Source organism: Sorghum bicolor, chromosome 1 (genome assembly GCF_000003195.3).
Source record: "Sorghum bicolor cultivar BTx623 chromosome 1, Sorghum_bicolor_NCBIv3, whole genome shotgun sequence".
Taxonomy (NCBI): domain Eukaryota; kingdom Viridiplantae; phylum Streptophyta; class Magnoliopsida; order Poales; family Poaceae; genus Sorghum; species Sorghum bicolor.
The window spans coordinates 70,056,870-70,076,701 of record NC_012870.2 but is presented as its reverse complement, the minus strand read 5'-3'; the positions used below and the strand labels follow the sequence as shown (position 1 = coordinate 70,076,701).

Genomic DNA, 19,832 nt, shown 5'->3' with positions numbered 1-19,832 from the left:
TGAATGGCCATCGTGAATTTGAATAAGGTGAGACCAGAAAATTTTAGTAAATCAAAGACAAAAAGAATCAAGGAGATAAGAAGTAATAGCTCAAAGGAAGCTATCAAAGAGGAGAAACAACGGGACAAGGATTGAGAAATAATCAAAATCAAGGAATCAAGAGATAATAAAACATTTTTATAGCAAATTAGACTTTTCTAATCGACCAGTTCTACCTAGGCATACGTCCTACAGTCAACACTGCTCTGATACCACTCTGTCACACCCGGTTTTAAAGAACAAAACCCGGCTAGCCATATGTGTGTCCAGGAAGTCCACACATACAACAACAGAAGCAATAGTATCAAAAATAGTGTTATATAGCGGAAACATACTTATAATTAGCACTTACATCAGAGTATCGCGGAACGGTAACTATTCTTCAGGCTCAATCTTCACAGGGACGGTTGACTGGGGGTAACATATGCCTAGCACTTCTTGTATCCTGAGAACATCGTTCATGACTCCATCCTTCCAATCAACTCTTTCTAGTGGACTGGAGTGGTGGGAAATAGCAAGAGTGAGCACATATCGTACTCAACAAGTATAACCAGGGGTTCATGAGGCTCAAAAAGCTGACACTGGTTTGACTGCATTTAGCTTTTATATTTACATAGCATATTTATCATTGGATAGCAAATATCAAGGTAGCATAATTAATCCCATAACCACATGATCAATGTATACAAGAATTAAGAATAACACATATAAACAACATAATAAACCATCATTTATCATTATTAATCATATTCATCAGTGTCCATCTATTCCGTCAGTTTTCCGGGCCGCCCGTATCCGTGGGCACGGCTAGTATACCAGATTTAACACTCTGCAGAGGTTGTACATCTTTACCCATGAGTCATGATTTACCCTTTCGCCCGAGGTAGCTAATCTCTTAACCCCCTTCCTAGGGAGGTCGGCAGGGATCACTATGAAGCCTTTCAAAAGTTCGTCTAACATGTTAGGGCCGCAAGGTTTCCTTTGCGCGCAGATATAGATACCCCCCTTCCGAATGGCACAATGACGCGCAGCCTATACACATAGGGACAGGGGCTCGCACTATACCCAAAACGGTTCAGCCCCTCCGCCCTTTCGGGTAACCTCTAACAAGCTAGAAAAGTTCTTCATACTGAGCTAAAGCCAGAGCCATATAGCCCTCATGGTTGTACGAGTTGTCCCAGCTTTTGCCAAGGGATAAGTCCTTATGGAGGGTCGAGATCAATCCAGCAAAAGCCAGAGTTCTTTCCACCCTTTATATTCAAGTTGCTAGAAAGCTTATTTTATTGTTTATTGTATATTCAAATATTCAAGTTACAAGATCATGGATTAATAATCAAGCACTAGCAAGAACTACCCAAATACATATCCAAATAGGTAACAAGGAATTCAGGATAACAATCATCTATGATTTTGCTAAGGTCATCAAGGTGGACACATGCATACATGATCAATATTGTATTAATTGTGTATAGGTAACAAGGATAGTCCCAAGTTATACTTGCCTTAAATATTTGCTCAATTCTCACACCTTCAGCTTTCGGTCATCACCTTCTGATCTTCAACGCCCACAAACGGTTCTCGTCTACTCGTATCAAACACCACACATAGACAAACATACAAGCAACAAATAAAAGCAACTAAGAACAATACACCACACAAGAGAAAAGAGCGTACTAAAAGAGAATCAATGCTACAAGATCGCAAGAAGCACTGGAACCGAACCTATCGTTAAAAGAAATTATTAATGGTAGTTTTATATTATAGAAGAGAAGCCTATATATTTGATTTATTTAAGTAAACAAAATAATTAAAAGTTATTAATTCAGATTAATGTTAGCATATTTATTTTCAAAGGTCAAGTTAAAACTAATCATATTTTATTTATAAATACTTAGATATCATTTATGCCAATTCAACACTAACATGTAAATACAAATTGACATATGAGAGCATTTAATCGAGTATAATATGCATGTATAGACTGGGCAAATTATAATTTAGGAATATAATTGTGTTGGAAACTAATCATGTTAATCATTTATATATAAAATACATAAGCATAAAATCTATTTTGATTTTTAATTATAAAACTAGATACAAGTATAATAATCAATTTAGTGTTTAGCTTTGCGTATAAAACCATATGACAGCTAAATTAAAGCACTTATATTTTAAGGTTGAACTAAGCATATTATAATTCAAAGGATATAAAGATTAATATTAGTTAAATCAACATTAATTTATGAAGGACCAAAATATAAACCTATTATGCTTTTAATTAGAAATACAATTGCGTAAGCATAAAGTAAATTAATATTTAACTTATGAAATTCAATGATGTGAGACATGTTAAACATCGTCGCTAACGCGTAGCTTAAACTCGACACAGTCATAATGCAACAAAACGTAATTATAACCCTAGGTCGAATTTAATTAGAAAGCTATTAAACGAATTACATTTGATATCAATAAATTTAGAACTGAGTTACATAATAAAAGTTCATACTACTATGTAGAGCACGTCGATACGAATCTAACGTAACTTGAATTACTCGAAATGAACGTAAAACGAATAAACGGCGGGGATTGAAGAAGCAGTGGCAAAGCCGTAAATATAATCATCTTCTACCTTGCTCCACGTTGTGCATCTGGACGTGACCTCCATGGCCACTGCAGGCTGCTGCTGCACCACGCACAGGAGGGAGGGATCTCGGCCGTAGAGCTTGCTGGCCGGCCGGCGCCGCAGCACGCCATGTGGAGGTGGCTAGCAGGACCAGCAGCTAGGGCTGCTCCCCTTGCTTATCACGAGTAGCATCTCGGCCTGCTGCTCTGCACAAACAAGCAGGGGCGCGAGCTTCTAGGACTAGCGCGGCATGAGGCCACGGGGGGACAGGATCAGGACGCGCAAGGAGTGGCCGGAGATATCCTGCACAATCGGAAAACGAAGAACTTCACGAGCGTCAATGGAGGTTCGCCGAAAAAGAAGAAGATGGGTTAGGGAATCGATCAAACGGGATGGGTTCGCAAAATAAATGGCGTGCCGGTGTAGAGGGCAACGAAACGAACCTCGTGGTGGAAGCGGAATTCACCGGAGATGAGAAACGTGACCGGAAAAGCTCGCCGAACCTCGCCGGAAGTTCGTCGGAGCTCTAGATGTCGAAACTTCGGCTTTAGATCTAGGACGATGAAAGTGGCGGCTTGGAAAAACGATTGTACTTTCAGAATCAGCGCGTTTAGGGCTACGCCGGCATATATATATTGTTAGGGTTTGATGTCATGGAAAAATTGGATATTTATTATTTTCAGATTTAATTAATTTCGTGAATAAAAATAATTCCAGAAAGTCCAGAATTGATATTTAGGGTCTGAAAAATACTTCGAAGGCTCCAAAAATTTGGAGAAAATTCTTAGAGACATTTTAGAACATGAGGAACCCAAATAAAGTATTCAGACCTCATGATAATTTAATATAGAGCATCTAAAAATTAGATTATGCTGGTAGAAAATGAGAAAAATTCTAGAAAAGATGGAAAATTTCCAAAGAAGGTTCAATAGGTCGGTTGATGGAAGATGAACTCAAAGGAATGATTTAGAGTAGAAGAATAGGATCCGGAGCAACTCCATATGAAAAGATTAAGACTGGGAACGTAGGGATTTTATTTTTTGACAGACACGTCGTAAAAAGATAAACGACTTACTAAACGCACTCTAAAACTTTACCCACTTAAAACATAGAGTCAAGTAACAAGCAAGCATCACATCACATCACAAAAACCTATCAAATTAAATTAGAAAAATTTATAGATTCACATATTTCCTATAACTAATTGATGCTATTTTCAACTAACTTTGGAAATTTTATCCAATTATCAAAACATTTATTTTAATTAGTGTTTTCTATGCACAACCCAAAATTTAAAAATTTTGGGGTGTGACAGTGCCCTAAGACTGCCGTGCTTGCACAGAATAAAGGTGCGTCCCTCCACATTTCCACGTGGTCAGAGACGGTTCTTCAAAGTCCAAACTGATAGCTACTACTGAGAACATGATGAATCATTTAACCTTTACCTGCAATATATAAGGAGACATGGAGATGGAGGATTATTTCAATACGTACATATATATATAGACATAGATGGGTAATGCCGGCTTGACACATTTAACTTATCCAAGTTCCACGGCTTGTCTTTTTTACTTCAAAGTACTCCCAAACTTCAAAAAAAATTGGACATTATATATCTAGGGCGATTTGGTTGGAACCCTGAATTAGGCATGAAAATCCAGCGCCTGAGAATGATGCCTGGGCCAGGCAGCTCCGACCCGTCCTCAACCAATAAACCCTAGTAAAGTTTGTTAATTGGGAACAGCTCTGATCCATCCTCCAAACTCCATTGGCTGAGTTCTCCACACCATGTTCCTCCTCTGTTGATGGGAACTATGGAAACATCTCAATGGTGTCATCTTCTAGCCTATGTGACTTCAAACCTCTCCCAAATTCCATACCCGTTCCCATGTCATTGCCAAACACATAATCTGTTTTTGCATGTAATTGACAATTCTCACCTTTATTGTAATTCTTGTAGCCTCATGGCTGCGTGTAACCGGTATGCACACCACCCATTTCTAGCCTCACCAGTAAGTGGTAATCCACTTCAAGCAGGAACTCTTATCACCCGATATTTAATAAAAAGCTGAAATGGCACTAATTTATTTATAAAATAGCTATAAAGAATAGATAAAAAGAATTACATCTACAAATTTGGATCATTTTCAGGGCTACCTACTTTATTCACTTTCGGACCCAATTACAAAAGATGAGTTTAATCAATTATAAAGTGGGCAATGTCGTATATTAGAGACAACGATCATAGATATCTTTGCCGATCATAGGTGGTTGTCTTTTAAAAGTATTTAAAAAAAACTATAGAAAAGAGACTCATTGCTTAGCTTTTTTCATATGGATTTGTCCTTTGTGATAAAAAAAAACTAGGTTTGTTATTTGTTAGCTTTTCACGGCTGAAAGTTGAAACTTGTAGTTTTGTTTACAACCTACACCGAGGATCAAATAAAGACTATTCCTTTCTCATAGAACAAATTTCAAAATTCCTCTTTTTGCAAAGACTTCCTGCATACACTGTATTTTTTTAGGTTAAGATTGTGTTTGGACGACAAGTATTAGGTCCAATACCTTTGTAAAATACAGCCCACACTAATTTTCCATATTTAATTTACACTGCTTGGATAATCGGTATCAAATAAAATAATACAGCTGGTTTTGACGGACGTAAATAAAGATTGGCTAGAGAGGTAATTATTTTTTTCCGACGATATCAGGCACCGCGTCGACAGGGAAGACGACAAAGTCTGCACTCTGTGTATGTACTTCTCTTAATTCACATGTGTGTTGAAGTAGATTAAAGTAAATTTAAACTAAGTTTCACTTCAATCTACTCCAACACTTATGGTTTGATGTAGATATATGTGCATAAAAAACAAGACCTAAGGAATATAAAATTCCGGCCTCCCAGCATCCACGAATGAATGAGTACCACCGTTCAACACATAGTATGTATACTTTACCACAAAGGTAATACAAGGCACAAGACTAAAAATAAGTCTTGAGTCGCGACGACCCTATATTCCGCTTTCGCCAGCCAATTTGTTGAGGAATTAATTCTAGCATAAAAAATCTTTCATTCAACAATTAACTGCAGTCCTCTAGTGATGCATTATGCATCTCAACAAATTAAACACTGGACGCTTGACTAGAAAGAAGCTTTGCAAGCCTCATGTCCTCCTCACCCGATCGAACTATTCCTCCTTCTAGCGGGCAAAAGCAAGAGCCCGCCTCACTCTATCTCTTCACACCGGCTAGCGGTCCTCTCAGGAGATGAACAGGATGGATGCCGAGCTCCTACAATGAATTGGTGCCTCACCCAGCTTATCTGCATTTGCATGGTGGTCGGAGTCATGTTCCGTCGTCTCGCTCGCTCTCCTCCATCTCAGAATTATTTCTTAATTTTACGCTATCAGCTTGTTATCCCTGGGATGTGTAGCTTTGGTTCGAGAATAATATTTGACCACAAACCGCGACGAGATGGAGTAGGTTACGGGCTGCGAATCTGATGAACGAAGGGTCCAACGAGCGTCCGCATCACTACACGCACGGAATAGGCCGGCGCTCTCCTCCACATCGCCGGAAAGCAAAGACGGCGAGATGGCACCACCGTTCCTTTCGACTGGCAGTGGGGGTGTGGGTGTGGGTGTGGGTGTTGCACCACACACCACCGACTGCTGACCAAAACCGCAGAACCGAAGCGTGTGTGGGACGCGTCTCGATGATCAGATGATGTGACAGCGGCAATGTGCCCGATCTTTGATTGATATAAAACTAAATCTAGGCCTTATCTTTTAGGAGAAAATCTAGGCCCCTCCCTATTGGATGATGATGATGGTGATAAATTGTCACTGGATCTGAGCGTATTATCCACTAGGCCGTGGCACATGCTTGGGGCTTTTAAGTAGGCCTGGATTACACAGATGGCCTTAACTTGGGCCAGCAGTTCCGCCTCCTACTGGGCTTCATATGGGCTTCCAGAAGAGAAACGGCGCTGCTTGTACACCTTAACAGGCCGTATTGTTGGGCCGACACAACGTGCGGAGGAGGTGGACCAGCTGGGCTGAGCTGCTCCCAACGGCAAGGATGGAGAGCAACTGCCGCGAAAAAAAAAAACTGTTGTGGTCTGTTTCCCATCAAAACATACAAGAGGTTCCAAACATCTCTCCCCACCTCGCTTCGCACCTCTCTCTCGAGCCGCCGCCGCCCTCCTTCGCCGGCGTCGACGATGGGCGACTATGGCCACGGCGGGGGGCAGATGCGGGGCAACCCGGACTCGCGCCCCAGGGGCCAGGGCCAGCGACCTAACGTCCAGCAGCTCAAGCTCGTAAGCAGCCACCGATCCCTTCCTCTCCCCCCCACTAAACCCTAACCCTAGCTGCCTGATTCGTCTCTGATCTGATGGGGTTTGGTTTCGCTTCGCTCGCAGATGGGGCAGATCCACCCGACGGGGCTCACGCCCAACCTGCTCAAGCTCTTTGAACCGCGGCCGCCGCTCGAGTACAAGCCCCCGCTGGAGAAGCGCAAATTGCCGGCCTACACCGGTGAGTCCACGGATCTTGGGATTTTCGTTTTCAAGGGTTTGCTCACTGACTGACTTTGACTGATGTGGCTATTGATTTGGATGCAGGGATGGCACAGTATGTGTCGCACTTTGCTACGCCCGAGGATCCAGAGTATGCTCCTCCGGTGCCCAAGTGTGAGACCAGGGTATGCTTTTGTCTATATGCTGAGTGTCCTAGGTGTGCCTGATATCATATTTGTACAGTTTTCTCTAATTAGACTTTGTGATTGGGTTTCTGAGGTAGCTGAATTATGCTGTAGTGCAAGTGCCCAACTGGATGGTGTGTTATGTATTTGTTGTAAAGAATTGCATCTTGTTGAAAGTAGCTTCCGAAATCTGCTTGTAGCGCATGATATCTTCTGAGCACATGATATTTAGTGCATTACCGGTCAACTTTGATAGTTGCTTCTGCTGCAAAAGCATGCATGGTTTGAGTATTTCCAGATATTTTAATGTTTTGACTTTTGAGATGATAATCATGCATCCAACTGTGTGAAGGCATTGCCACACTTCTTTCTGCTGAGATCTCATGGACCTTAATCATTCTTCAACCGCACAAATTCTGGCTTAATAATGCATTGGATTATGGCTTTCTCCATTTTGGGGCATATCATAACATTGTTCTACCCTTTTACTATTTTATTTTATTTTGTACCTGATTATTATTATATATGCTCTGTTTACAGGCTGAGAAAAAGGCTAGGATTCGCAATAATAAGCTCGAGCAAGGTGCAGCTAAGGTTGCTGAAGAGCTTCAGAAGTGTAAGTTCTTACTTAAGGCATGGTGTCACCCCATTTCTTTTAAAATGATGGATGTAATAACATCTTTGATATTATGCAGATGACCCACAAAGTGACCCCAATGCTACTGGAGACCCATACAAAACACTCTTTGTTGCTAGACTTGTAAGTAATTTTGCTTGAAATCATTGGCACATTCCTTCGTCCGTACACATGAAAATTAGATGACAAGTTATCTTTGTAACGCCAAGCTAATTGGTTTTGCCATTGTTGCAGAACTATGAGACATCTGAGCAGAGGATCAAACGGGAGTTTGAAGGTTATGGTCCTATTAAAAGGGTAAGTAATGTGGTAAATTCCTGTGCAGGTGAAGTTATTGCATTTTGGTAAGGTTTTTTCGGTTCTAAAATGCAAATAATCATTGGCCAAAACTGTGGAAAGGTATCCTCATTAGTTTATGGCTTCCTTCTAAGCTCCTCGGACAAGTGTTTGCAACACCACACCAGGGGTCCTTATAATCGCTCTGTTGCTCCATTTCGTATCCAGAATCAAAAGTTGCACTTCTTCATTTTCTTTCTGGTTTCTGAAAACTAACTTGGAAATGCTTTCAAAGAAACTGGGAACTCTTTCAATTTCCGTAGTCATTTTTTGGCAAACTTAGCATCATCAATCAATGTTTTAATTGAACTTTAGTTTTTGGAGCCAACAACTTATTTGCCCTGTTTCATGCACAGGTATTTAGTGTTTGCTCTTGAATGTATTCCATGACAACTATTTATGGTTTTTGACCTGTGAGTTCGATGATTTCTCTGTACTTCATTTTACTTGAATACTTAATTGAAATTGGTTCTAGACTAAAATATTTTCAGTAGTTTTATACAGTTCCAACAATGATGTAAAACGTTAGCTAGTTAAGTGTATTATGACAAGAAAATTTTCATGGGAGGTGTGTGTGGAGTAACTCTTGTCAGTTTTATCGTGCTAAACTAAGGAAATATCAATCAATCTCTGTGAGCACAGAAGGTCTACAACTCTACAGAGTCTCTCTCTTTTAAGCAATTTTTGTACCTTTTGGGGCTTAGTGGAATGCATTTCAAATGAAAAATTATATAGGATTCAGGCATATGTATGCTTGCTGGTAATTTAGTTAGTCTTTTGCTCTGAATCATTTGAAAGCCATTTTAATATGATTGTGGTTGGTACAACCAATTAATGACAAGGCATCTCTGGGAACACAAATATGCGTAAACAGGTAACTATGGCTGCATCTATCTGTGGCCCAGGTTCTCTTTCCTAGTAGCTTTTTGTTGTCATCAAGAAATTTCTTGAGGAGAAGAGCAAATTGCTAGTAATGGTTGAGTTGTCTCATTCCACAAATTTGCATCTACCATATTGGTCAACTTGGGTAAACAAGCTTGAAAAATGCTGTCAGTGGCACAAATTTGCATAGGTCACTTTGTATTTTTCAAAAAGTAGTTTATAGACAGGGATTTTCTATGGTATGTGGGTTTAATTGGGTAGGTTTGCTGGTGAGTATAGTATTAATAGTTCCTTCAGTTTAGCTATTAAAGCTAGCACTGCTACCAAATTCTGGTTTTGTGGAGCAATCGACAACCTGACACAGCACTAACTGCACTCTCAACTCCTAGAGTCGAAGATCCGTCGATTTGTGCATAAGGGGTATACATCACTCACTTGGTATTTATCACCTTTCTGTTAACTTTGTTATCATTCTGTTCGTTTGGTAAACGAAGGCTGAACAAATTTCACCGATGGAGGGCAACTTGGTATAGTATTTAGTTCTATCGTACACCCTTTTTGTTTAGTAAAGTTCCCTGGTAAGGGGATATCCAATTTATTTCCCAACGTATGCCAATCGGCCAGACAGCGCTTTTCCTCCAACTGTGTTGATCTGTGCTGGATTTCACTCCTCGTGTGGAAGCTCTACATGTGCAAGGTTAGCACGGCTGTTTTAGGCTTTATGCCTGTCTGTCGTGCAGCATAAAATATGCTAAAAATTAAAAGAACAGCAAACAACAACTAATAATATCTTTTCTTATTATAAGTTCAGTGGAACTTTCTTATTGAATATTATTTGATTACTATATTTGTTCTTTGCAGGTTCGTCTTGTAACTGAGAAAGATACGAGTAAACCTAGAGGATATGCATTCATAGAGTATGTGCACACACGTGACATGAAAAGTAAGGTTCTCTTTTTTTTGTTGCAATTTCCCATTTGTGTTTATTTTTTGACTCTCCTAATAACTTACATTTTCTCTGCTAACTTGGGTTCTCACCAGATGCTTACAAGCAAGCAGATGGGAGAAAAGTGGACAACAGGAGGGTATTAGTTGATGTTGAGCGTGGTAGAACTGTTCCAAATTGGCGTCCCAGGAGATTGGGTGGTGGGTTGGGATCAAGCAGGATGGGTGGTGCTGATACTGACAAAAAGGATTCCACTAGGTACATCTGTTTTCTCATTTTGACCACCTCTAAAAAGTTATCACTTTTAGAAAGAGGCACTGGAGTCAAACTTATCACTAATGCTTATACTGGTCATATGTGTTTGCTTTGCTTCTACATGTTTGTATTCCTTTTGAATTTTATATGCTTTTCTGTATGAGGTCTTCTGTACCATCTGATACATTGACACGTCATTGCTGTTGAAAGTTGTGATGACATTAGTTTATTACTTGTGCTACATTTATGTTGGCATTACAATGTCTAGTTGTTGTTAACACTCGTGCATATCTTATTATCAGGGAGCAACAACATGGTGGGCGCCCTAGATCCGAAGAGCCTAGGAGGGATGATCGTCGTGCCGATAGGTAAGCCATGCCGATTAAAGGGACTGCTGCATTGGTGTCATACTTTTGATGCTTTATATTTATATTAATTGCATCCTTCTGTAATTATTTTTGCTCAAAGGGATCGTGAAAAATCTCGTGAAAGGGTACGGGAAAGAGACCGTGAGGAGAGGACCCGTGAACGTTCGCATGACCGGACTCGTGATAGAGATTCACGAGATGAGAAGCATCACCATAGAGACCGTGAGAGGACTCGGGACAGGGAGAGAGGCAAGGACCGTGAAAGAGACCATGGCCGTGACCGTGACCGTGATCGTCGTGACAGGGACAGGGATCGCGGTCGGGACTATGATAGAGAAAGGGATCGCGCTCGCTCTCATGATCGCCATCGTGAGAGAGGCAGGGACCGTGGTGAAAGAGATTATGAGCGCACCAGTCATGAACGTGACCGTGGTCACATGCATGAGAGGGATGCAGACTATGGCAATGGTGGGACAAAGCATGACAAAAATCTGTCTAGTTATGGGCAGGATTATGGCTATGGTCAGTATGAGCAACACAAAGGTCATGATGCATATGGTTATGGTCAAGATGGACGTGGGCATGAAACTGAACACTCAAAGCGGCATGAGCATGAGTATTATCGTGAATCCAACTATCAGACGCAGCCAAACAATGCTGAACCAGAAGGCCCCGAGGAAGGCGAGGCATATGAAGAAGGCGACTACCAGTATCACCGGGCTGGTGAACACATGAATGAAACTTGATTGCAGCGGTGAGATTTGCCTGTAGCTTTGTACCGATACAATGATAATTCCAAAGCTGGTTCTTTGTATGAATTTGTTTCAGCTGCATAGTGCCTGTCAGTTATGTTCTACCATGTTGGGAAATTCTCAAAAGGAAGCAAAAGCATGCCCAACTGCGTGGATTCTGGAATTTGAAGTCTGTGGCTGCCAATGTCTTGTGGAATAAGATGTTTGTGTAATCTGGCCGTGGAGATCCATATGATTTCCCCTCATCCTTGTACTCTTCTGTTTAAAAGTTTTGTATGACATATTTTAAATTATTTGTTCCAGGTCTTTGCAGAACTTTAGAAATGCTGTTCAATTTCGTCTTCTAAAATGACACATAACGTTTCAATCACTAGGAGTCTAGGATCATGCTGGTACGGGAAAGAATAATATGATGACAATGTAAGAGTGTGTTGTACTGTTATAAAAAAACAATATTTTGAGTGCGATGCTCACAGCATTCTATTGGGCTAGTCTGTTTGGTGTCTACAAGATTGTCTGCACTGAGTCTAAGGGTTTGTTGCTGAATTTCATTCAGTGGATTATAATTTTGATTTAGCAATCTTCTTTGCATCTGAAGATTTGTATTTCAAGCCGATATAAGGCAAAAGCATCATAGTCAATGATCTCATATTCATAGAGGTAACATTCATAACTGTTAGATGGCTGTGGATCCATGTAATAGGATCTCTTCAGACCCCCAAAGTCCATCACCAGCTTCCTTGATTCAAGCCAACCACGGCTGTTGTAATCTAGAAAGGATCACTGCTCCCGATTTCCACTGTCAAATGCCCTCCTTGGTTTGTCAAAGAAATAACCATTCTCTAATAGATTCACCTTCAAAGATGTATAAAGATCGAAAAGTTCTGCAATAGCTAAGGATTAGTAAAAACGTTCATCAGTACCATGTATAGGCTGATAGGCACAAGTAATGAAGGAAAACCTTTATAGGTGCATTCCACGGAGACTTTGCAGTAGCAACTCCATAGATAGGAACCCCAACATTTTTCCTTGGATTTTTGCACTGACAGAAACAGCGGGACCATCTTTCAGATTAATGCCTCTTGTACGAATCACAGTTATTGTGCCTGGAGCGCCCTCTTTCCTGTTCCTGCATAGCCAACATGATACATACTACAATAATCATGCCAACTTTCGGATCCAATAGCAGGCCTGGGGCAGTCCCAGAGAGCACATTTTGGCTTCAGGAATGCAGAAGTCACTATGTGAGCAAATCTGTCTTGTGCAAGAGAACATCCCCACCACTCTGTCCACAGATACTCATGCCAAGGTATGGCTAACTCTTGTGGCAAATCGAACTGTGGATATTCCAGCTCAAGCTCAAGAATCATCATCTCAAGGAGAAGATGAAGATCTTTACCTCCATCTCCATCCTTGGTTAAGCTCAAGAAATCTCCTTTTCTTTCTTCCCAAAAATCAACCCAAACCCTAATCTTGGTTTCGTCTTGCATGAGTGGAACAAAAAGATGGCTAGCAAGTAGCAACTCCCTCATCTCAAGTGTAAGCCCTACACACCCCCCCCCCCCCCCCACTCAATCATATCATGAATTCCTCATATTTCTCTCGAATGGAAGTTATGTGATTTTTGCAAGAAAATCTTGATTTTGGTTCAAATCCATCTCTCACTTGGAACCTAGGAGGAAGAAGGCTTGAGCCATGATCTTGGTGGCCAAAGGGTCACCCAACTATCAAAGTTAAGTTATCATCACCCAAATTAATGGTTTCTTTTTTTTTTCAAGATGTTCAATTCCTAATACTCAATCCATCCCAAATTATAAGATGTTTGACTTTTTTAATATCAAATTTGATCACTCGTCTTATATTCAAAATTTTGTACAAAATATTATTTCTTTTATCATGGCTTAGTTTTGTTAATAAAAGTTCTGCAAAAATAACTTAAATTTAACTTGTTTGCACAATTTTTTTGAATAAAACAAGTAGTTAAATTTGAGGTTGAAAAAAATCAGACATCTTATAATTTGGAATTGAGCAAGTACCTAGCATGTGTAAATTTGGTGCGACAATATTTGACCGCAAAACCGCAAGGATGGAATAGGTTACGGGCTGCGAATCTGGTGAAGGACCCAACGAGCGTCCGCATCACTGCACGTACGGAATAAGTTCTCCTCCAGATCGCCGGAAAGCAAAGACCGCCATTCCTTTTGCGTGGCAGTCTGGGATTGTGGGTGTTGCACCACACACCACCGACTGCTAACCGAAACCGCAGATTCCGAAGCGTGTGTGGAACGCGTACTCGATGATCCCTTATCTTTTAGGAAAATCTAGGCCCCTTTGTATTGGATGATGATAATGATGATAAAATGTCACTAGGCCGTGGCACATGCTTGGGACTCTTAAAACAGGCCTCGATTACACAGACGGCCTCATCTTGGGCCAGCAGTTCCGCCTCCTAATTGGTTGGGCTTCCAAATTTCGAAGGAATTCGTGGCTGCTCTGTTCTCCTGTGCCAAAATAAGCGAACCTCCACTCAAAAAAGAAAAAAAAAAGAAAAAAAAGCAAGAACCTTCCTCGTACCACGGTCAAACTCGGTGGCCTCCGTAACGGGATCGAACCCAACACGGCAACACGCCGAAGCAACGCATCAACCGCCACTCACCCACCACGCGAGAGGGAACGTCTCCATCTCCAGAACCTTCCAGTACACTCCAGAGTCCCCACCCTCACAGCTCAACTCCAATTGGAGATTTGGAGCTGCCGGAATTAGCATCCACGAACGGGTCCAAGTTCCCCACGACGCGCCCGTTCCGACGGCACCACAGTCCAGATCGCATCCGACGGCGGAGACGCGCCGGAACATTCTAGAACTACTCCCCGGCCACACAAACCTTTAAATCCAGCCCCCCATCGCCTCCTTCCTCTTCGTCCACCGATTCCTCCTCAATTCCTCCACCGCGTACGCGCTGACCCGGCGAGTCCAGTAGATATTCTTTTCCCCAACATCTCCCCGATACTCTCGACGAGAGCGTCTCTCCATGGCCGGAAAGGGAGACGGGCCGGCGATCGGCATCGACCTCGGCACGACCTACTCGTGCGTCGGGGTGTGGCAGCATGACCGAGTCGAGATCATCGCCAACGACCAGGGCAACCGCACGACGCCGTCGTATGTCGCCTTCACCGACTCCGAGAGGCTCGTCGGCGACGCCGCCAAGAATCAGGTCGCCATGAACCCCATCAACACCGTCTTCGGTAAGTCCATCATCACCAATCTTTCTTATGTTTTGTTGATCCGTTCATACGCGGGGTGTGTGGATCTAATACGCTGCGTGGTTTGTTGATCCGTTTGCAGACGCGAAGCGGCTCATCGGCCGGCGCTTCTCTGACGCGTCGGTGCAGAGTGACGTCAAGCTGTGGCCTTTCAAGGTGATCCCGGGCTCCGGCGACAAGCCCATGATCGGGGTGCAGTTCAGGGGCGAGGAGAAGCAGTTCTCGGCAGAGGAGATCAGCTCCATGATCCTGAACAAGATGAAGGACACGGCGGAGGCCTACCTCGGCACCACCATCAAGAACGCCGTCGTCACCGTCCCGGCCTACTTCAACGACTCCCAGCGCCAGGCCACCAAGGACGCCGGCGTCATCTCCGGCCTCAACGTCATGCGCATCATCAACGAGCCCACCGCCGCGGCCATCGCCTACGGGCTCGACAAGAAGTCGAGCAGTGACGGCGAGAAGAACGTCCTCATCTTCGACCTCGGCGGCGGTACCTTCGACGTCTCGCTCCTCACCATCGAGGAGGGCATCTTCGAGGTCAAGGCCACCGCCGGCGACACCCACCTAGGAGGCGAGGACTTCGACAACCGGCTCGTGAACCACTTCGTCCAGGAGTTCAAGAGGAAGAACAAGAAGGACATCACCGGCAACCCCAGGGCGCTCCGGCGGCTGCGGACCGCCTGCGAGAGGGCCAAGAGGACGCTCTCCTCCACCGCCCAGACCACCATCGAGATCGACTCGCTCTACGAGGGCATCGACTTCTACACCACCATCACCCGCGCCCGGTTTGAGGAGCTCAACATGGACCTCTTCCGCAAGTGCATGGAGCCCGTGGAGAAGTGCCTCCGCGACGCCAAGATGGACAAGAGCAGCGTGCACGACGTCGTGCTCGTGGGCGGCTCCACCCGCATCCCCCGCGTGCAGCAGCTGCTCCAGGACTTCTTCAACGGCAAGGAGCTGTGCAAGAGCATCAACCCAGACGAGGCTGTCGCGTACGGCGCCGCCGTCCAGGCCGCCATCCTCACCGGCGAGGGCAACGAGAAGGTGCAGGACCTGCTCCTGCTCGACGTCTCGCCGCTCTCGCTCGGCCTGGAGACGGCCGGAGGCGTCATGACGGTGCTCATCCCCAGGAACACCACCATCCCCACGAAGAAGGAGCAGGTCTTCTCCACTTACTCCGACAACCAGCCCGGCGTGCTCATCCAGGTGTACGAGGGTGAGAGGGCCAGGACCAAAGACAACAACCTGCTCGGCAAGTTCGAGCTCTCTGGCATCCCTCCGGCGCCCAGGGGCGTCCCCCAGATCACCGTGTGCTTCGACATGGATGCCAACGGCATCCTCAACGTGTCGGCTGAGGACAAGACCACCGGCCAGAAGAACAAGATCACGATCACCAACGACAAGGGCCGGCTGAGCAAAGAGGAGATCGAGAAGATGGTGCAGGAGGCAGAGAAGTACAAGGCCGAGGACGAGGAGCACAAGAAGAAGGTGGACGCCAAGAACTCGCTCGAGAACTACGCCTACAACATGCGCAACACCATCAGGGACGACAAGATCGCCTCCAAGCTCCCGGAGGCCGACAAGAAGAAGATTGATGACGCCATCGAGGGGGCCATTAATTGGCTCGACAACAACCAGCTCGCCGAGGTCGACGAGTTTGAGGACAAGATGAAGGAGCTGGAGGGCATCTGCAACCCCATCATCGCCAAGATGTACCAGGGCGCTGCTGGTCCTGACATGGCCGGTGGCATGGATCAGGATGCTCCGCCGGCTGGTGGCAGTGGTGCTGGCCCCAAGATCGAAGAAGTCGACTAAATGAGGAATTTTGATAGTTTTGCTTATTAAATAATTACAAACTGGATCCTAGTACTCTTTTCATGCATTTTCCTTTTTGGCCATTCATCGGGCCCCTACTTTATGTTTAAATTTATTATATATTATTACCGTGGCTATAAATAGTGATTAGTATACTACACTTTTCATTCCTACATGTATTGGAAGTATTACATCTTCGAAATCTACTGTTTAGATACTAAAAAAAACTTTACTATGCAATACTCTGAATAACTAAGATTCCAGAAAAAGCCTTAAGCTTAGCAACAGGAGCACTAGTGGATACATTTGCTAACAAATAGGAGTACTTGACTTTACAAAGAACACCGTACTGCAATAACAAAGATGCACAAAAAAGTACTGACTTTACAAAGAACACCGTACTGGAATAACAAAGATGCACAAAAAAACAATCATGCAGGCTGTAAAAATCTAAATATATAATTTTGGGTTTGCAATCCAGGGTTTCACTGTCAACAATTTTTACAAACTTCAAGAAACCATATTGTCCAATAACACAGCAACATGAAACCATACTTCAAATATGAGTACCAGAATCTGAATGTCAGATATAATTCTTCACAGATTCAGATTCTGCCAAGTGGGCTGTCACCCTAAACCGCTATAGCTCTTCAAGCTCTTCAAAACCTCGTCCTCTAACCCAACCAACATGCGGCAGAAGTCCTCAGCATCCTTGGCTGGTTCCTTGAATGTGAACCTGAACTCCTTCCAGTGGTATTGTCGAGGAACATCAGTAAGGATGGTTCTTTCAGGCACTTTGGCGAGGACATCAAAACCGTGGTGGTCAATGGAAAGCATGACAGCGTTCTTCAAGCAAAGATAGGTATGATAGTTAATTGTACTGAACTAATAGAAAGTCATAATTCAGACAACAAGAAAGAAGCCTCACATATCAGAAACAACAAGAGCATCCCATGCAACATTGCAATTTGTACAGATAAAAGAAAATAACTTACTCTCGCTATCACATTAAAGTACTCAAAACAGAAAATCATCAGTGCCCTCCTCCTCGAGTCATTTCGGTTGATACCATCCACAAGCTTTGCAGAGAATGGCACTAGGAAGGAGAATACACATTTAGAAAAATAACATCGTAGTACAAATAGGTGTGGCAACATATAATTGTTGAAAGCAACCGACTAGTAGCATCCTGGAGTTATATATCTAACTGAAAATTTGGTCTGCATATAGCTTCCATGAAAAGAATAAAGGTGAAGATGAAAGGCAGCAGGGGTGAAAGAGCTTGTAAGAATAAAAAAGCCTTACTTAGCAGATCTGCTTTTGGTGGTTCAAAGCTGTCCAATTCAATATTATGGCTGCTCCCGCTGGAGTCTATGTAGACACATGAACTGCAAGAATAGCATTGATGAAAATTCAGCTGTGCTGAATTAAGTAATAAGAAAAGATACCTAACATCAGAAAATAACAAGCCGTGTTACAGACCCTATGTCAAATTTTAAGATGCTGTAAGAGCTCTCCTCACTGAGTAGACTAAGGAGGCCCTCACTCCGTGACCTGCAGGTAGCACCAGCCGAAGACAGTATTGATGACATTCCATAACTAGCGCCACTAGCAGCTTCATGTTCCTTCAGAATAGCTTTCTTCAGGCTATCAGCAATAATTGGAACCTTAAGCACAGTACACAAAGATTAGTGGGCATCACCTTACAACCTATAGTAAGCAATGAAGCATGTTTATGCATGCTGGGGACTGGCGAACAAGTTTACCTTTGAGTCTTTCAGTCGCAGAACATCACCAGTCATAGCAACACGAGGAGGCGTCTGTGTACAGCAACAAGATTAGGTGCTTGTACTAGCGATACAATAAAAGGAAACGAGCAACAATTTCAATGCCAGCAAGTTGAAATTCATAGAGAAGGACCTTCTTCAGTGACTTCAATAAGCCTGCAACTCGGCCCCGGATCGGACTGCATACTGCAAGAGACCCCCGCTCGTCGATTATAATGTTCTATCCACACAAGATTCCACGCAAGCAACATATTTTAATGCAGTTTGATTATAACGGCAACTACTATTTATCGAACATCATATAATAAGTAAATGGACAAGAGGAATTAAGAGTTTTACAATGTTGTGCATGTCGTTCTCAGGGACAATCAGGTAGGGCGTGCCCTTCTGGATCATGTAGTGCACCCTCGACGAGTAAATCTCACTATTGCTGCCCAAGAGCACCCCCAACAAAAACCAATCAAGACAAACAACTCATACTGTTCCAGCCCTTATTCGCACAAATACACAGATAATACGACATGAGCATATGAATCCAGAGAGTAGCAAACCTTCCCTTGGCATCGGCCTTGACAGTGTTGAGGTGGGCTTCCCAACCGGCAGCCAAGATGTTCTGCGAAACCAGGTGCGAGGGCAGTAAGAGCAGGAACAGCAGCGGCTAATAAGGGAGGAGCGGAGCGGTCGCTGATATTGCTGGCGAGCAGTACCCGGCACTTGTGGGTGACGGAGAGGGCGACCGATTTGACCTTCGCCGCCGCCATGGCCTCCGCTCCACGCACGCGCACCAACCGGTTTCCGCGGTGGGGGCTCCGCAGGGCACAGAGCACCGGCGATTGGAAGCGGCGGCGCTGTCTCCACAACTGGTGTTTGATGAACCTGTGAAGTGAAACCTCTAGGAGTCGGCCCTATTTTCGCCGCCGTCGACGGAGGTCTTCGTGGGTCGGAGTTGGACGCGCCAGCTCCGTGGACCCCAGTTTCGCCGTCGACCGGGCGAGGGAGACGGCGGCTGGAAGGGGACGAAGGATGCGCACTCGCAGACACAGCGGGGCAGTGCGGAAGGATGAGAGACGCTCGTGGACCGGCCGATGGGCTGCTAAACCGCCCTGCTGCTTCGACGCCAGGCCCAGTTTGCCTGTTGGTGCAGTCTACTCATGTTCTGATGTTCACAGTTGCAGCCCGTCCCACCGCGAACCGCTCATGAACGGCTGTGCGACTGCACGAGCACGAGCGCGTGCGTGACCGTGAGCAACTGAGGCCTTTTTTAGTTCTAATTTTTTTTCAAAAATATATACTATTTTGTTTGTATTTGACTAATATTGTCTAATCATAACCTAAGGTCTTGTTTAGATGTGAAAAGATTTTGGATTTCGCTACTGTAGCATTTTCGTTTGTTTGTGCGAAATATTGTCCAATCATAAACT

The 19,832-nt window shown here is 43.9% G+C and overlaps 3 protein-coding genes and 1 long non-coding RNA gene across 4 annotated transcripts; 2 read left to right on the top strand and 2 right to left on the bottom strand.

Moving 5' to 3' along the window:
• LOC110432962 lies at positions 1,535–3,304 on the bottom strand. The gene is made up of 3 exons (XR_002450310.1): positions 3,106–3,304; positions 2,669–2,965; positions 1,535–1,621 (listed from the first exon to the last, which is right to left on the bottom strand). It is a non-coding gene; the product is annotated as an uncharacterized LOC110432962 (long non-coding RNA).
• On the top strand, positions 6,780–12,033 carry LOC8084932 (U1 small nuclear ribonucleoprotein 70 kDa). Its single transcript, XM_002468053.2, has 10 exons — positions 6,780–6,983; positions 7,086–7,200; positions 7,287–7,366; positions 7,907–7,982; positions 8,062–8,126; positions 8,238–8,300; positions 10,083–10,164; positions 10,263–10,425; positions 10,725–10,790; positions 10,891–12,033. The coding sequence occupies exons 1-10, from the start codon at positions 6,885–6,887 to the stop codon at positions 11,534–11,536; spliced, it is 1,455 nt and encodes a 484-aa protein (XP_002468098.1). The 5' UTR covers positions 6,780–6,884; the 3' UTR covers positions 11,537–12,033.
• On the top strand, positions 14,178–16,797 carry LOC8084930 (heat shock cognate 70 kDa protein 2). The gene is made up of 2 exons (XM_002468052.2): positions 14,178–14,788; positions 14,889–16,797. Exons 1-2 carry the CDS (start codon positions 14,575–14,577, stop codon positions 16,622–16,624), a joined length of 1,950 nt encoding a protein of 649 aa, XP_002468097.1. The 5' UTR covers positions 14,178–14,574; the 3' UTR covers positions 16,625–16,797.
• Positions 17,041–19,517, bottom strand: LOC8081500. Its single transcript, XM_002465431.2, has 9 exons — positions 19,119–19,517; positions 18,963–19,024; positions 18,751–18,841; positions 18,545–18,631; positions 18,391–18,444; positions 18,107–18,291; positions 17,930–18,012; positions 17,620–17,720; positions 17,041–17,470 (listed from the first exon to the last, which is right to left on the bottom strand). The coding sequence occupies exons 1-9, from the start codon at positions 19,170–19,172 to the stop codon at positions 17,252–17,254; spliced, it is 936 nt and encodes a 311-aa protein (XP_002465476.1). The 5' UTR covers positions 19,173–19,517; the 3' UTR covers positions 17,041–17,251.